This window comes from Neofelis nebulosa, chromosome 7 (genome assembly GCF_028018385.1).
Source record: "Neofelis nebulosa isolate mNeoNeb1 chromosome 7, mNeoNeb1.pri, whole genome shotgun sequence".
NCBI lineage: Eukaryota > Metazoa > Chordata > Mammalia > Carnivora > Felidae > Neofelis > Neofelis nebulosa.
Genome location: NC_080788.1, coordinates 31561304 through 31578886, shown reverse-complemented (window position 1 = coordinate 31578886; position 17583 = coordinate 31561304). Strand labels below are relative to the sequence as shown.

Here is a 17583-nt window from a genome sequence, read left to right as displayed (position 1 = left end):
TGTGGGGCTAGGGGTGGAAGGAAGTGAGCCTGGAGTTGGGAGAGGCACTGTGCCTTCTTTGACTACCTTCTATGTGCCTCTCACTGTCTTGCTTTCCTACTTTCATCTCCATCTTAGCCCTAACAACCATCAGGAACATATTACCCTGACCTGTTGAAAAGGGATCACCGCTCCCAATCTCCATCCAACACTCCTGGCTGGGATTCTGGTGTAGCTGGCTAGCTATGTCCACATTGGCCTTAGCCAGAAAAAACGTGGGTATTTAAGACTCCAGTATGCCAGCATAACTTAAGGAGAAGTTGAATTACTATGCTGTACACCTGACATTAATGTAACATGATGTGTCCGCTCTACTCAGATTTAAAAAAATAAAAAAATAAAAAGACTGCAGCATGCCAGATTTAGCTTCAAACATACAGATTTTTATAAGAGTGATGGTGGGGTGGAGGGAGAGTAAACACTTCAACAGATTTCTGAGTGCTATCCTTCTTTTTGTGGAGAAGACCCAGTCTTCTCTGTGGTCAGTTAAGAGCAGCGCAGTCCGCAACACTGGCTAGTCACAACTGTTGTGATGGTAACCATAGGGCAGATACTCCCCAAGAGAAAATCAGGTTCCCTCCCGGGCAGGAGCTAAAGCTCCTGCCCTTGGTAAGAGAATGGTGGTCTGTGGGGAGTGACCAAGGCCTGAGACAAATCTAAGACCACGGCTGACAACTCTGGAACCTTGGTCGGTTCATTCCTCGACTCTGACTCACCCTGTCAGCTCCACATGGAGCAGCACAGAAGCCTTTAAGGCCTAGGGCTTGGCCTGGGAATTACAGGGGAAACCTGACCTGCTTTCTAAGTTGGGGGCCAAGTGGGGAAGGATGTGAGAGAATACGGGGAAGTGGCAACAGCTTGAAAGAAGAGACTTTTGAAAAGCTAAAACTAGGGACTGCAAGTGGGAGCTGACCCAACCAGAGAAGGGCCTGATGGTTTGTCTATAGGAATTCACACTGTCCATCAAAGAATAGCCCCTTAAGAGTTGGAGGGTCTGTAGTAGTATCATCTAATGAGGCTCCTTCTTTTACAAAAGGAAGCTAGGAGCTGGTTGGGGTTGAGTGGTGAGGCCTCAAAACTACTAAAGAGCTCAGTCACTCTAGGAAGGCTTTCTTCCTGGCCCACCTCCCCCAAGGTCTCTGATGTGTGTTTCCATATGCGTGTCTGCTTGTGCCTAGAGACGAGAGGCTTTAAGAGTGGGACTCTCGGGGCGCCTGCGTGGCTCAGTTGGTTAAGTGGCCAACTTTGGCTCAGGTCATGATCTCACAGTTCAGGAGTTCAAGCCCTGTGTCAGGCTCTGTGCTGACAGCTCAGAGCCTGGAGCCTGCTTCAGATTCTGTCTCCCTCTCTCTCTGCCCCTCCCCCACTCATGCTCTGTCTCTCAAAATGGAATAAACATTTAAAAAAAATTAAGAAAAAAGATTGGGAATCTTATCTCCCTCAAACTACAATGCTAAATAGTCCAGTTGCCCAAGAACTGGTCCCACTCTGTCATTTACCTGCATGTGATGACATGGAAATGGACACTGGTAGGCCTCCTAAACTGAGGACGCTGGGGCACCCTTCACCTCAGATGTCCCATCTTAGCTGACAGGGACAGGATGCGGGGACCATCGCTAGAGGGAATAAGTTAGGTGAAAAAAACAGCACTCAAATGGGAAGAAGCCTGAGTTGGCCTGAAATGCTCTCTCTCCCCTGAACACTTGATCTTATGTTCTCAACTGTACAGTCCAGGATTTGACAGCAGGTTCTCTTGCTTTGTTCACCAATTCTCCGGTGAGAGAGCCTTAACTTCCTCAACAGATCCAAGCTCCTTCTCGGTCTTCCCCTTCCCTTCCCTCTTGAAACACCTAGCACAGGTAGGCTCACACTGGGTAGTCACTCTCTTCACAATGGTAAAAGCTACAAGTAAACTACGGCAGTAGGGGAAAGCTATTGATCCCTTGCTTTCAGATTTAGGAAACACCAATTTGCTAACCTTCCTCAGAGTCAGGAACATGGACTAAGACAATGCTTCTGAAACCTGGCTCATCCTATCTTTCAATCACCTATGAGGCAGGACCCAGGAATCTGCATTTTTATGGAGTTCTTGCCAGTCATGACCTCACCAAGGCTCAGATGTGCGACTCATGTATAACTACTGAATTTGCAGAGTGGTCTGGTTACAGCCTCTTCAAACAAAAGACAGTTCAAGACTACCTCCTCCAGATCTCTTATCATTAATCCTGTTTCCTCCACATTTCCCTAAACCCCTCTGATTTCCCAGATTTCAAGTATCTCTGTTCACCTCTTATGTTTGCTTGCCCCCAACAGAACAAAGACTCATCCAGGGAAAGGACTGGCTTAGTCTTTTATTCTACACTTCAGCTCTTGATTGAAGTGAGAAAGTCAAAAAATATGGCAGGTCAGGAGATGGATCCTTACAGGGACTCTAGTAGGAATGAACAGCAGGTCCTTTTGAGTCAGATGACCAGGATTCTTGATTGGCTCATCAAATTTTCCTGTGCCTCAGTTTTATTTTGGCCAATACCTACCTCAAAAGGTTGTTTTGAGGGTGGTGAATAACATCTAGAAAGCGCTTTGAATAGTTTGTGGAATAGAATTAAGGACCCAGTAAATGTTGGCTGCTATGACTTTTATTAAGAACATCCCAATATTTGCACACTCTCCAGGCCAGAACTGTCCCAACTGGGCAGGCTGTCACTGGTCAACAAGGAGTAGCTACACGGCACAGGGAGTGGTGCTACATGGACAAAGCTCCTGGTTCCATTCTAAGAGAGATGGAAGATCTTCCCACAAAGACCAGTGTACCCCTATACATGGTGTTTCCTTGGGAGGATGATCCCTTTGGTACTCTGGAGACCTCAGGACCTGACACCAGGAGGTTCTACCTGGGAGCATCAGTCCCCAACTCTGTTACCCAACATGCATCATGGGGCCAGGATCAACTACCTGGAATTTAAGAATGGTTTATACTCTGCAAGGAGAGCTAAAAAACAAAACAAAACAAAACAAAAACAAAAAAACAAAAAACCCTCTGGTTTCCTAGGACAAAACACTATCTTGATCTTTGCTTTCAAAGATCAATTCGGTGAAGAGGCCAAAGTCTTTGTAAGCACACCAACCTGAGCTCCAGTTCCAGAGCAAATCACTGTAATCTTCCGGACATTACCTTCCTCATCTATACAGAAATAGAAGGTAGTGAGAATAATAATCTCACTGGATTATTGCTAGGTTTGAATGAGGTGATGGGGGGAAAAGCACGGAGCATAAGAGATTGGCACCCAGCAAGCATTCAACTGGTGGTTCCCTTTGCCGGCCCAGAGCTAGGGCCATGGCCTATGGACAAGGTAGATGGCTCTGAGAACTGAGTCTCAGATACCCAGGCCTCGGGTCCCTCCCTGCCTCCCCATCCCTCCCGGACCAGCTCTTGGACCCCCTCCTCACCTTCCCAGCCCCAGACTGCTACTAAATTGATGAAGCTAAAAGGGTTTGATCATGTCGGTATATTTATCTGTAAATACAAAACTGTATCGCTATAAGATATTGAATATGAACATTTACAATTATTTTCTGAATCTGACTCAGTCCATTGACGTTAAATACAAAATGAAGAGATTGTAAAAATAAGAATATATACATTCAAAGAGCTTATTACAGTATAAAAGTATTGAGGTCTGATCAGCTGCCAACCTCATCTGTGATGGGGGAAGGTTTAGGGGTTCCTGGGATTCTTGGGAATGTGGAGTGCCGGGGACTCTTGATTCCATCCCTGGCACATCAGGCTGGGGAGGCCGGGAGCAGACAGGGACAGGTTGGGTGAACAGGGGGCAAACAGTGATTGCAGGGAACTGCCTCACCCAGCCAGGGGTCAAGCTTTTTATTGACACAGAACCCACCCAGCTTGAGCTCCAAAGTGTGGCAGGCTGCTAGGCAGGAAGAGATGGGCATTTGAGTGGACAGGGCCAAGTTGCATAAGGAAAGGAACTTTCTAGAAAAGAAAAAGCTCACTCCCAAGGAGGGATTCTCATAGTAGTTTCCTTTCTCCCACACCTGGGTTCCCTCTCTTTCCCTCTAAGACTTCGTACCAATTGCTCTTGGCTCTGACTGCTCAGTGAGTTCATTTCTACTCCCAGACCTCAAGCCCCAAGGGACAGTGAGAGGAAAGAGGGGTCTGGAATCACAGTGGAGGTCTATTCCTCAAATTGGCAAAGTAAACAAAGTAAAATCATCAGATAAGAGCAATTCATGCTGAGTTAAACCAGTGTCACCACAAACCAGAATTCTCGGCTGCAACAGGCAGTCTCCTGGAAAGAGATAAGTCATTATGTGAGAATGAAGGCCTGTAGCAGGAGCATGAAGAGTGGATGTGTGTGTCCTCTTCCACCACTCTGCGGTTTGACAGTAAGAGATATGATCCCCAACCCCAGCTAGTCCAGGATAAACAGTAGGGTCCAAGAAGCAAGCAGTCCTGAACTGCAACACGGAACCCCAGGAACGTCTACAAAGGAGTATCTCTGTGTATATGTATTTATAGAATACGACCATATTATCACATACAATATATATTATATACACACGTACATATGGACCCATACATGTAAGTGCGCACACATACACACACACACAGAGAATGACAGAAAAGACTGGAATACACGCCCTAGGTATAAACGTGCTTGGCACTGGGGACGTTCTCTAAAGTATGTAACTTGGTCAAGCTCTCTGGGAAGGAGGGTGGATGCTCACACCAAACCTCCCCATCAAATCCTAGCAAAGGGAAGGAATGGGAAAGAGACCTCGAGAAGGAGAATGGCATTGGGAAAGGGGGGAGGGAGGTTCCTTCCCCACTTACCTCGGGGCCCCTGGCAAAAACCGATAGCCACAATTTGGTTTTAATAAGGCACAGTTCGATAGCAGGTGCTAGGAATTAAGAACACATTGCTGCTGGCCCTCTCTAGTGGCAACTTCACCACATCTATCTAGCCAAAGGGAGAGACTGCCTTGCGTGCACGAGTGCGCCAGGAGACACAAGTAAAAGGTTGGTCCATTGCTTCAGCGTAACTGGTGGCAACCTACAGGCTCAGCGGTGTCCAGGGTAGTTTAAGGAAGGATGGCCAGCAGGTAGGAGGATCGTGGGACAGTTACTGACCCTCCATGGCCAGGAGGTTGTGACTGGAGGGCACCATGCCCTCCCTCTCTGCGAACTCCAGGATTGCCTTGTAGCAAAAATAGTACTGCTCAGGGGTCTGGATGCTGAAGGCCCTCTGGGTCCTCATGCGGGACACTGTCTGGAACACATTAAGGGTGCCAAGCTCCTCCAGCTGTGCCAGGCAGATGTCCAGTGAACAGAAGGTACCTGAAGGAAGGAAAAAAGTGGTCATACCTGGTCTAGCTCTCCTGCATCCCTCCCTGTACCAAATAACCCAGGCAGGTTGGATGAATGAATTCAAAGGCAGGGTGCCTCATGGCAGGAAGCCAGCTGGCCTTAGGCCTGAAAGGATTCGAGGAGAAGGTCACTTTGGACTGTTGGGAGTCCAGAGAAGTGAGAAGGCCTCTTGTCTCTCAGGACAGTATGGAGGTAACAGGAAGAGTAGGTGGAAAGGTGACAGATAGGAACTGCCTGCTTTAATCTTAGACAGAATGACAGCATTCCCACACCTGGCCCCTAATTTTCAGAGACTCCACAACTTTTCCACAGAGACCTAACACAAACCTATTCTTCCTGACTTTCTCCCAAAGGGACCTCTGAACTAGAAAGGCCAGCAGTCCCTGCAATGCACATCGCCTTAAGGCAAAAGCTGCTAACTAGCTCCAGAATGGAGAGCACAGCACAGGGTGGGGATGTCCTTAGGGAGGGGGATGGGAAAGAAGCAACAGCCCAGCTGCAGTCCCTGGGACACCCAGGTGACAGTGATGGGGTCAGAAGACCATCATGCTGACGGGAGGTATAAAGCATCAAACGCTAGGGGCCTGGCCTGTCAAGTGTATTCTGGCCAGTACAGCTGGCACCAGAGATACCAAACGTACATAAGGAGGAACTTTCATGGCGATTCACCACCAATGGATCAAATTCTTGCAAACTGGCAGTAAGAGCATTGTTATTACCCCCATCCTTACTGTCTCTGGAGCTGCTGCATCAGGTGCATTACCTGTCCTGCCAATGCCCGCACTGCAGTGGACCACAATGGGTGGCTCAGGGCACTGCCCTTTGGAGCGTGCACCCATGCTGCTGACGGCCAGCCTCTGCTGGTTCCTGACCACTCTTAAGAAGTCAATGAGAGAAGCTGCTGAGGAAGGGACACCATAGTCTGGCCAGCTCAGGAACTGAAAGTGGGTCACCTGGCGTTTCTGCCGTTCCTTGAATGGGAAAAGAAGCAAAAGTTAATGAGGACATTTCTGCTTGCCCTGACTACCTTTGGCTTTTCTATATTCTCGACACCCTGGGATCCCCACCACCAAGGTTCCTGCCTACCACCCTTAACTTCTTCCACAATCGCTTCTCTACAAACCCAAAAGAAAGGTTAAGTGTCTGGAGAGGACACAATTCTCTATATTGGAGGATCCAGATTTCTTACAATTTTTATTCCTAAGTAATGCCACTGCTGGGTTGAGACAATATGGCTCTATTGGCTCTGAGCTGAATATCCTGATCTTGTTCCCAGAAAAATGAAAGTAACTTATAAGCTGCCTGGAATCCTGCCTATTCCCTCTGGAGATTTTCTTTACAGTAAAGGTTCTCCTCCAGCTTAAAAAAAGTGAGAAAATAGAAACTGGGATTTACCTCCGTGTTGTGAATTTCTAACGTTGTTTTCTTATAATGGTTCATGTTCTCCACGCCTAGATTGGTCACCGTGAGGAAGCCGAATCGGATCCGAGAGTCTCTTTCTAAAGGCCAGTACTGGCCACACTTTCTCCTGCCGCCCTCCTCAAAGCTGAAGACAACACAGAGCAAGGTAAGCCTTCTGTCCTCCCTCTCCACAGCAGTAAGCCCGCTGTCCCCATGATCTGCTGTACCCCTAGCAGCAATGTCATCTCTTGCATTGCTTCTAACCGGTATCTTGGCTTCTGGGCAGGAAAGGAAGAACACCTTCGTTCTAAACACATACAATGACAGCTAATTTTCTGCATGTACTCACTTAGCAGACATTTATTGAGTGCCTGCTACACCATTTGGCCCCTTTTCTGATACTTCTTGGTACTCTTCACACATCTGGGATAAATACTGGGTGGACAAAAAAAGACAGTAGAGGAAATGTGGTGGGCCAGACTGAACTCTCTGTCCTGTGTCTCAGCCACTGTTCATTCCCTTCCCCATTACGGGCCCTGGGCTGAGAGGAGTGGGAAAGGCACAGCTCCTGGGAGCCAGCATGAGGTTTGGGTAAAGGCCGGAAATCCACGTCACTGCCCTTTAGTGGCTCCAAAGTGCTCCATGGTGGTCCTTCTTCCACCACCATCTCTCCAAATCAAAGGCGGTTGTGACAGTGCCACAAGAAAGGGAACTGAGCAAACATTTTCATTAACTTTCTTCTCCTCATCTGAAATAGGTTATCATTATCATAATGACAATGATGATACTAATGAATTTGTATCCTAAGGTTTTGGCAGATATGCAGACCAAAATTTCAAAAGGATTCTTTTCATCAAGAGCTTCCCTGCCTGACCTATTATGTTTCATCTCTCTTTTTGCAATTCTCTTATAGGCAGAAATACAAATGAGCAGAAAAACGATCAAAAGTAGCAGGGAAGGGGAGAGCAGAGGGGAACTGGTAATTCAGAAGCCAGGAAGACAGCTGCCCTTTGGAAGTAGGGAGCAGATCAAAAGTGAATTACCCCACATTTCCCAGGTCTTTCGTTAGTGGATGAGGCCAGGACCTTGGAATAGCCTATAACTGGCACAGGGTCACCAGAGCCATCGATTAAAGTTTTTTCAAGTTAGATCTATCAATCTCTACCATTCCCTGGCTATGTTAATTCTGGGTCCATTAAGAAAAAGCTAAAACATCTCAAACTCTTTGCCATGGCTTTTCTAATCCTCATTGTTCTAAGAGTTGAATCCCCTCTGGAATCCTCCATGCTTACAAACAGGGTGGGGGCAGAGTGCAGTAGGAAGAAAGAGGGCTCACCGGGTGGTCATGACAATCACCAGGACTTTTTGCTCCCATACCATGAGCCAGAAGTCACGATAGGTATTCTCCAAAGGGCCTGGAGTAAAAGAAGACAAGGAACATAACTCTGGGAAGCCCTTCTTTCCTTCTCAGGCATTTCCGGTTTTCTCCCAACTAGTAACTCCCAAGTACAGACACCGGCTCCCTGCCCTTCTCACTACATCCCTGCTTTTCAGGGTGGTCCTTGAACCACTGGCACCAGCACTATATGCGAGAGTGTTAGAAATGTGCAATCTGGGGCTCCTGGGTCAGTTAAGCATCCAACTCTTGGTTTCCCCTCAGATCATGATCTTGTGGTTTCAAGAGTCTGAACTCCACATTGGACACTGCATAGGCAGCACGGAGCCTGCTAGGGATTCTCTCTCTTTCTCTCTCTCTCTCTCTCTCTCCTTTGCCATTTCTCCACTCACACTGTCTCTGTCTCTCTCAAATAAAACTAAAAAAAAGAAAGAAATGTGCAGTCTGCATTTTAACAAGATCCCAGTTGAAGCCGTAGGTAGGTTATAGTTTGAGAAATACTGTTACACACCCTCTCAAGAGCCTTACCATCAGGGCTTCAGCTGGCACATCCAGACAGATGGTATCTACTATGTACACACTTCTAGCTGCTTTCATCTCCCCTAAGCTTATAAACATCAGTAGCTTACTGAATCACTCCCCTTCCATATCCCATCATGTGTCTCCTCAGACCCAACATGCTTGCAATCCAATCTCTTCCTTCAAAATGAGCTTTCTCTCTCTACTTTCCCATGTCTGTTAACAGTACTGGCATTTGTAAATCACTCAGTTTTAAAAAGTCAACTCTGACTTATCCATTTCCTTTATCTCCCAGAGCAGCCACCAAGTCCTAGAGATTTTCTGCCTTTGAGTTGGTTTTGGTTTTTATCCTTCTGTCCCCATCTTGTTCTCCCGGCCCAATTTCACTGCCACACGGACCACATCATCTTTTGCCAAAGTTACTATGTCATTCTGGTTTACCTTTCTGAATAGGACTCTTTCTCTCTCAGTCTATTCTGGATGCCCCTGCCAGTTGAATCTTTCTAAAAACTTCCTTCATCACAATATAGACAGCTCTTGATGGCACAGCTGGATCAAAGCGGCTTAACCATTTAATTCACATGGTCTTACATTAGTCGTTTTACTTTGTGAGAATTAAACATGTCTCGGCAAACATGGTACTGAGGGTAAGAGTCACGTTGTCAGGTTCCCTTTTTAGAGTTAGAACTTCACAGGGCTGAGCGCTCAGGGGAAACCTGGAAGATACCTGTGGGCCACCAGCTCCCTTTTAATCAAGGAGCTAATCACTTGGGGTAATTCAATGTGTGATCCAATATCACCTAACCTCTTTGGGCTTCACTTTCCCAGTGCTTTTTCCTCCTCTGCTTACAGGGAAGAAGGGCAATATTAAGGGCTAATTTTGTCCTGGAAGTGTGCTGGTTTCACTGCCATTTTTGCTCAAGCCTTTTAGCAGCATTAATGTTTCATGATACTAGAATTCCCTCTTGGCAGAAGTGGACACTGCCAAAAGCATGTAAAGTCTTGGAAACAAGCTAAATGTCTACCAAGAGAGGATTAGTTAAATTATGGCCTATCCCCAATTTAAGCAGTCCATAAAGATGATTTTGTAAGACCTGTTACTTTTGCTATGAAAAGGTATTCACAAGATACCATCAGAGAAAAAAGAGGTAGCATATAGCAAGAGCCCATTTTGTTAGCTATTTTGTATGTCTGTATCTATTTGATCACACAGAAAATAGTTTGGAAGGAGGCGTGGCAAAATGTTAACATTATCTCTGAGTCTTAGCGTTATGATTGAATTTCATCCCATCTTCTAAATTTTCTACAATGCACTTCCATTACCATCAGATGCATGTGAAGCAGATACTAAGAACTCCCTTTCCCCATCTCTGACTCCTGGCCTTGTCCACATCCTGCTATTCTGCACCAAGCAGCACTCATATCCTTTATCTTCCACGTTTACATCACTGGCAAAAATGGTGTTGCCAATCAGCGCACCTACAACCCAGATACTACTCAGACTCATGCTTGGCAAAGAAGGGTCAGAATTTCCTCCAAGGCATCAGAGAAATTTAGAAGGGAAAACTGCACTTCCCAGATCAGTGGTTTATGCTGACATGGGTGAAACAATCCTCTGACTTGGCTCGCAAGGACTTTTGAATCAAACAGACATACGTTCAAATCCGGGCTCTCCCACTTACTACGTGTGTGATTCAACATCACCTAACCTCTTTGGGCTTCAGTTTGTTCTTGGGTTAATAAACATTCCTTGCAGAGTCTCTGTAATAATTGGATGAAGATTATATACCTAATATATAATAGATACTCTCAAGAGATGACAGACATTATTTGTAGAAATATTATTATTAATGATAATCAGAGGGGCACCTGGATGGCTCAGTTGGTTAAACATCTGATTTTGGCTCAGGTCATGATCTCACGGTTCCTGAGTTCGAGCCCCTCATCAGGCTCTCTGCTGTCAGCACAGAGCCTGCTTCAGATCCTCTGTTTCCATCTCTCTCTGCCCCTCCCCAACTCACATGCACTCCCTCTCTCTCTCAAAAATAAATATATTAAAATAAAATAAAATAAAATTTTATAATCAGAATACTCAATATAGCCAAGAAAGTTAGCCAGGCAAATCAAATCAGCCTTCTCCACATCACAAGACCCCATTTTCCAGTCCTAAGAGAGTGCTGATTCTGTCCAAAGGTGATCTATGCTTGACTCAAAAAATCTCTCTTACTCTTGGAGGAGTTTCTTCTGGACAAGTCCTTCAAAGCTGCCCTAAAGGATCCAATCCCTGAATAAATTGCAACTCTAAGCAGTGGTTTTGCCTTATAAATCCGAGGAGGAAGCATTCTGAGGCACCCTAGAGCCAATCCTCACCCTCCATAAGTCCAACCATGCCAAGGCCATCTTCCTCAACAAAGCCCCCACTTTCAGGCAGATCACATCATATCCTGTATGCCAAAAATCTTTCCTGATAATTCTCATTTCTTCTTAGTGTCTTGAAAGGACTCCTTTTGGAGGGAGTGGTCCCTTCTAGGGGGAAAATATAAACCTCTGACCATCAGACCAATTAACAATGTACCAAGAATCCATTTTTTTCTCCCTCAACTTTTACTTTGAAAAATTTGAAACTGATGAAAAGTTGGAAGAATACTACAATGTACTCATATATTCTTTAGCTAGAAAGCTATCATTTTTAGCTATCATTATAAGACATTTGTTTGTATATACATACACAAGAATATTTTTTAACAGAACTATTTAAAAGTTAGTTCCAGACATTATGACATTTTATTCCTAAATATTTAGGCACATATTTAGAATAACAAAGACATTCTCCTATAGAACAATACCACTAATCACACTGAAAGCAATTAAACACTGATACAATAATATTATCTAATACACAGTCTCCAATTGTCTCAAGTTTGTCCTTAATAGTTTTTTTCTCTAAACTGAGGTTCCAATCATGGGAATGTGCTTTTGGTTATCCTATCTCTTCAGTCTCCTTTAACCTAGAGCAGTTTCCTGCCTTTATTTTTCATGGCATTAACTTTGCAGGGTCTAAGCCAGTTTTCTTCTAGTTTGTCCCACCATCTGGATTTGTCTGGTTTATTTTTCATGATCAGATTTAGACTTAAAAACTGGCCACAAACAATACAAGTTATGTTGTGCAGTTCTCACTGTATCATAACAGAGGCATAATATCTATTACTGGTGATATTAAGTATGATCACTTGGTTAAAGAGGTAATTGCCAGATCTCTTGCTGGCCATGGTCAGCGATGATCAAAGGGCCTAAAGCCCATAGGGTGTCTTTACGTGCTCCTGTGTTATGATCTCTTCCCACCCTCTTTGAAGGCAACTTGGTATTCTCCTTGAGATGGCAGAGGCCAGGTCAGGAGTAGTACTGGGGCCCAAAGGAGCATTTATAGAAACTCTATCTGAAATCTTCCTAGAGTCCAGTACTTCACAGTCAACTAGTATAGACTATCCATGTCAGAAGACTGCTGGGTGCTCTCTGATGGCACAGGGACCAGCAAAAGTCTCTTAGGACAGCAACACCCTTTCACAGATTGGACTGAATCTCTGAGAAGTCCCACTGCTGTTTCTGGCCTCCTGGACACAAAGAGCATCTCACTGGCCACTGGGTTCTGGTGTCCCATTCCCCTGGGTTGGTAATACACAATCCAAAAACTTGTGGCAGTGTTATATTCAAATCTCCAGTTTATCTCTGCAGCGAGTTTCCAAGCATATCTGGTACAGAAACTCTATACCTCTCCTCTGCCTTCCTGAATAACCCTCAGTCTTTATGAAAGGCCAGGAGCTAGTGGCCACAACATCACCTCAAATGATCATTTCCTTTAAAAACCATGCAATCATCTGGTGCAAGAAATCACAGGTAGATGACAAAAAACCAACTTTGAGGGGCAGACTAACTTACCTTGTGTACCAATGTAAGCATTCTTCTGCTTGTAGCCATCCATGAAACTGGCATTGATGTAATCTGTCTAATGATAAAAAGGAAATATCATTGCAGCTGTGTGGAATATACCATTTGGATGGGAAAATTATATACTAGGTAAATAAAACCCAACGTGTAGATATTCTCTTCTTGTCAGGCAGAAAGTGAGGAAAGCGTCAGTTCAAAACTTAACTTCTACAGATGTTACTGGAACAAATGGATACCCACATGCAGGAGAAAAAAAAAAAATCAAGCTGGCTTGTTCCTCACACTATACACAAAAACTAACTCAAAACAGATCACCTAATGTAAGAGCTAAAATTACAAAACTCTTAGAAGAAAACATAGGGTTAAATCTTTGTGACCTTGGGTTAGGCAAAACCTTCTTAGCCATGACACCAAAAGTACGAGCAACAAAAGAAAACCAGATACACTGAACTACATTAAAATGGAAAACTTTTGTGCTTCAAAGGACACCATCAAGAAAGTAAAAAAGGGGCACCTGGGTGGCTCAGTTGGTTGAGCATCTGACTCTTGGTTTCAAGCTTAGGTCATGATCTAGCAGCTTAGCTTACAGGTTCGAGACCCTCGTCGGGCTCTGCACCGACAGTGGGAAGCCTGCTTGGGATTCTCTCTCTCCTCTCTCTCTGCCCTTCCCATGCTCGCTCTCTCTCTCTCTCTCTCAAGATAAATAAATAAGAAAAAAGAATTAAAAAACCCCACACAATGCACATATTTGATAAGGGACTTGTATATAGAATATATAGAGAGCCTTCACAATTCAATATTAAAAAGACAACCCAATTTTATTTTTATTTTTTTATTTAAAAAAAAAATTTTTTTTTTCAACGTTTTTAATTTATTTTTGGGACAGAGAGAGACAGAGCATGAACGGGGGAGGGGCAGAGAGAGAGGGAGACACAGAATCGGAAACAGGCTCCAGGCTCCGAGCCATCAGCCCAGAGCGTGACGCGGGGCTCGAACTCACGGACTGCGAGATCGTGACCTGGCTGAAGTCGGACGCTTAACCGACTGCGCCACCCAGGCGCCCCTTATTTTTATTTTTTTAAATGTTTATTTATTTATGAGAGAGAGAGACAGATTACCAGTGGGGGAGGGTCAGAGAGAGAGGGAGACACAGAATCCAAAGCAGGCTCCAGACTCTGAGCTGTCAGCAATGCCCCAATGCAGGGCTCAAACTCATGAACTGTGAGATCATGACCTGAGCCGAAGTCGGACACTCAAGCAACTTAGCCACCAGGCGCCCATGACAACCCAATTTTAAAATGGGCAAAGGATCAAAATAGCCATTTCTCTAAAGATACACAAATGGCAATAAGTACAAGAAAAGATGCTCAACATTATGAGCCATCAGGGAAATGCAAATCAAAACCACAATAAGTGGGGCGCCTGGGTGGCTGAGTCAGTTAAGCATCCGACTCTTGATCTCAGCTCAGGTCTTAATCTCAGGATCATGAGTTCAAACCCCACATTGGGCTCCACACTGGGCATGGAACCTACTTAAAAACAAAAAACAAAACACAATGAGATACCACTTCATACCCAATAGGATGCCTACAGGTACAAGTGGATAATAACAAATGTAGGCAAGGATAGTGCAAAACCTGGAACCCTCATATGCCCCTACTGGGAATGTAAAATGGTGCAGTCATGTTGGAAAACAGTCCAGCGGTTCTTCCAAAGCTTAAACACAGAGTTACCAAATGACCCAGCAATTCCATTCCTGAGGGAAATGAAAACATATGTCCACAGAAAAACTTACACAAATATTCATAACAGCATTATTCATAATAGCCAAAAATGGTATTCACCTGCTGAATGTATAAATAAAAGTGGCATATCCATACGACGGAGTATTATTTAGCAATAAATGGAGTGAAGTACTGCTACATGCTACAACACAGATGAACCTTGAAAACATGCTGAGTTAAGAAGCCAGACACAAAAGGCCACATATTGTAAGATTCCATTGATATGAAATGTCCAAAACAAGCAAATCTCTAGAGACAGAAAGTAGACAAATTGTGGGGGAAATGGGGTGTGACTGCCAAGGGTGTGGAGTTTCTTTTTCAGGTGATAAAAATGTTCTAAGGTTGATTGCAGTGGTTGCCCAACTCTGTGAATGTAAGAAAAACCACTGAATTATACACTTTAAATAGGTAAATTGTATGGTATGTGAATTACATCTCAACAAAGATGTTAACTACCGAAAAAGGAGTCCATTAGGATTTGTAGCACTGGTTCAAAACCAAAAGGGAGGCAAGCCAAGCAACCTGAGTAGGATCATCCTGTCCATGCTGCCACACACAAAAGGCAAAGCGTGACTGGAGAAGGAAGAAAGCTATACCTCATATCTAGGACCATCAACAGCATGGGCCAAACACCCAGACTCCTTTACTACCTGAATTAACACAAAGCAATAGCCAGACAAATTCAAAGGCATCTCAATGAACAGCTCTTGACTCAATTCTCTTCTGGGGGCCTTCTCTAATCTCCCAGTGTTTTCAGTCTTATTTACTTCCACATCATTAGCTATCAGGGAAATTAAATAGGATTTAGTCTTTATTATTTTTATTATACCTTCTCACAAGATCTCTGCCAATGTCCTTTAATCCAAGCTGATAAAAGAGAAACACGGATGAAGCTACAGTGTCAAGTTTTGGTATAACTAGTTGAGGGGATCTACCAGTTACGATGAATAGCAGAGGGTGTGAAGGGATATAGGAGGACAAAAGGAAAAAAGTCCAATGTTAACCTAGAGAAAGCTCATACTCCACTCTACTCTAGAGAGGTCGGAGTGACTCCCCAATCCATCACTTTTTCTCCACTGGGTTCCACCACTTGGAAACCAGTCTGAATTGTCAGTATCCACAGCCACCTTGAGAAGACATCTCCATCTCATGGTCGTTACTTGAGTATGTGTCTGTTAGGCAGCCAGTCTACCTCGTCCTCCCACAAATTATTTAGTCAAGAGTTTCCTGCTTTCTCCTTTCACAGCAGTTGATTTTGACCTCATACTACTAGTGTGTTCTACTCTGACTGAGACATCTTCACTGAGCTAAGGGACCATTCGCAGCAGACCCAGCAAGCTAAAAGCCTCACTCACTCCCAGCCAGACTTGCTCAATCCAGGGCCCACCACAGTCAGTCAAAGCTATCCTCTGCCCAGCCTGGCACATTCAAGTGGTACACCCTGCAGGACCCAAGTGAGGAGGCACAGAAAGTACAAAGGATTTACCTGGTACATGCCAATCAACACTATTCTATAAGTAATATATGGTATATAGTATTATATATTATATATATATATCACATATATATATATATATATATATACACACACACACACACACTTACACACATACACACACACACACACATACGGCTGTTACTTTTGGAACTTCATGCTTTGAAAAGAAATATCACCTCTTTAAAAGAGACTTACTATTTCTTTATAACCAAGGAAACCAGCTTTCAGTAAGTATCCTTGTCTCTGAGAGTACTAGGAATTAATATCAGTAATTTCAGAAGAATCATCAGAAATTAAACCTGAAAATGACCTCAGAGATAAAGTAGAGATTTTGGGGCAGACTGAAATAGCAGAGAGAACCAAACTAAGTATACTTGTTATGGGCCATGTTCAATAGAAACTATGACTAATAGCTTTATAATTCTAGAAGCAAATCTGGTGAACAATTCACTCATAAACCTGAATTCTGAATCCTCCATTTACTGTGGAAATAAAGCTGTTGCCAATGTTTGCAGTAATTAAAGGAGCATAACTCAAGTGATGATCTTCAGATTAATTACAGGATGACTAGAATAGTCTGCTGGTATACTGGGATTCACGCATTCATTCACAAATAATTTACTGAAGGTCTGATATGTACTGTTCTAGGTACTGAAGATGGAGCAGTCAAGAAGACAGGTAAATACAGATATCTGACTCCAGATCCTCAGCTCAACCATCATACTCTTACTCCTTTAGAGCATATATTATCATGATCTCAATAATAGTGATGAACTTGCTCTAAGTCAGCCAGGCTCTGAGCTAATGTTCCTGCAAGAAAACCCTTTGTAAGGGTCCTGGACAGGGTTATGAATTCAGTTTATGTGCTTGAAACAGTAGGGTCAAAAGAGATAAAAACCATGATGATAGGGTCTCAACCCACGTATCATATATGCCCAAATACAAGGCAATGATTTTACCAAAAATTATCCCCCAGAAAAAAGAGAGGGGATATAATAAGACCCTATAATGTATGTCATGTTAAAGGGGCACTATCTGAATTCCTTTACTTTGAACAACAAGCTCAATCAACGCTGGCTTTTTTTAAGTAATGTCTACGCTCAATGTGGGGCTCAAACTTATAACCCTGAGATCAAGAGTCACATGCTCTACCAACTGAGCCAGCCAGGCACCCCCTCAATGATGTTTTTTTTTTTATATACATATGGAGGGCACTAGACAGAATTGGTATATCAGAAGAAAAAATAAGAAATGTAACACATATTTAGTCATTGACCTCAAAATTCTAAGTGTTGGATGTTGCTGTAAATAATTATATTAAAAAAGACTTTTAAGGGGCACCTAGGTGGCTCAGTCGGTTGAGCGTCCCACTTTGGCTCAGGTCATGATCTCACGGCTTGTGGGTTTGAGCCCCACGTCGAGCTTTGTGCTGACGGCTCAGAGCCCGAAGCTGCTTTGGATTCTGTGTTTCCCCTCTGCCTGCCCCTCCTCTGCTCACACTCTTATCTCTCTCAAAAATAAATAAAACATTAAAAAAAAAAAAAAAAGACTTTTAAGGGGCATGTCAGCACAGAGCCCATTTCAGATCTTCTGTCTCCCCTCTCTCTCTGCCCTT

At 44.0% G+C, this 17583-nt stretch overlaps 1 protein-coding gene across 3 annotated transcripts in view; it reads right to left on the bottom strand.

The window, feature by feature from the left end:
• Positions 1-2657: 2657 nt before the first annotated feature.
• The window catches only part of PTPN9 (protein tyrosine phosphatase non-receptor type 9), an 83026-nt gene continuing 68100 nt past the window's right edge, over positions 2658-17583 (bottom strand). For all 3 annotated transcript variants that reach the window (XM_058736995.1, XM_058736993.1, XM_058736994.1), the window contains exons 9-13: positions 12678-12744; positions 8163-8241; positions 6821-6971; positions 6189-6396; positions 2658-5395 (exon numbers count right to left, since the gene is read on the bottom strand). In XM_058736995.1, the coding sequence (XP_058592978.1) occupies positions 5181-5395; positions 6189-6396; positions 6821-6971; positions 8163-8241; positions 12678-12744 (720 nt within the window). In that variant the 3' untranslated portion in view covers positions 2658-5180. The remainder of the gene's footprint in view (positions 5396-6188; positions 6397-6820; positions 6972-8162; positions 8242-12677; positions 12745-17583) is intronic.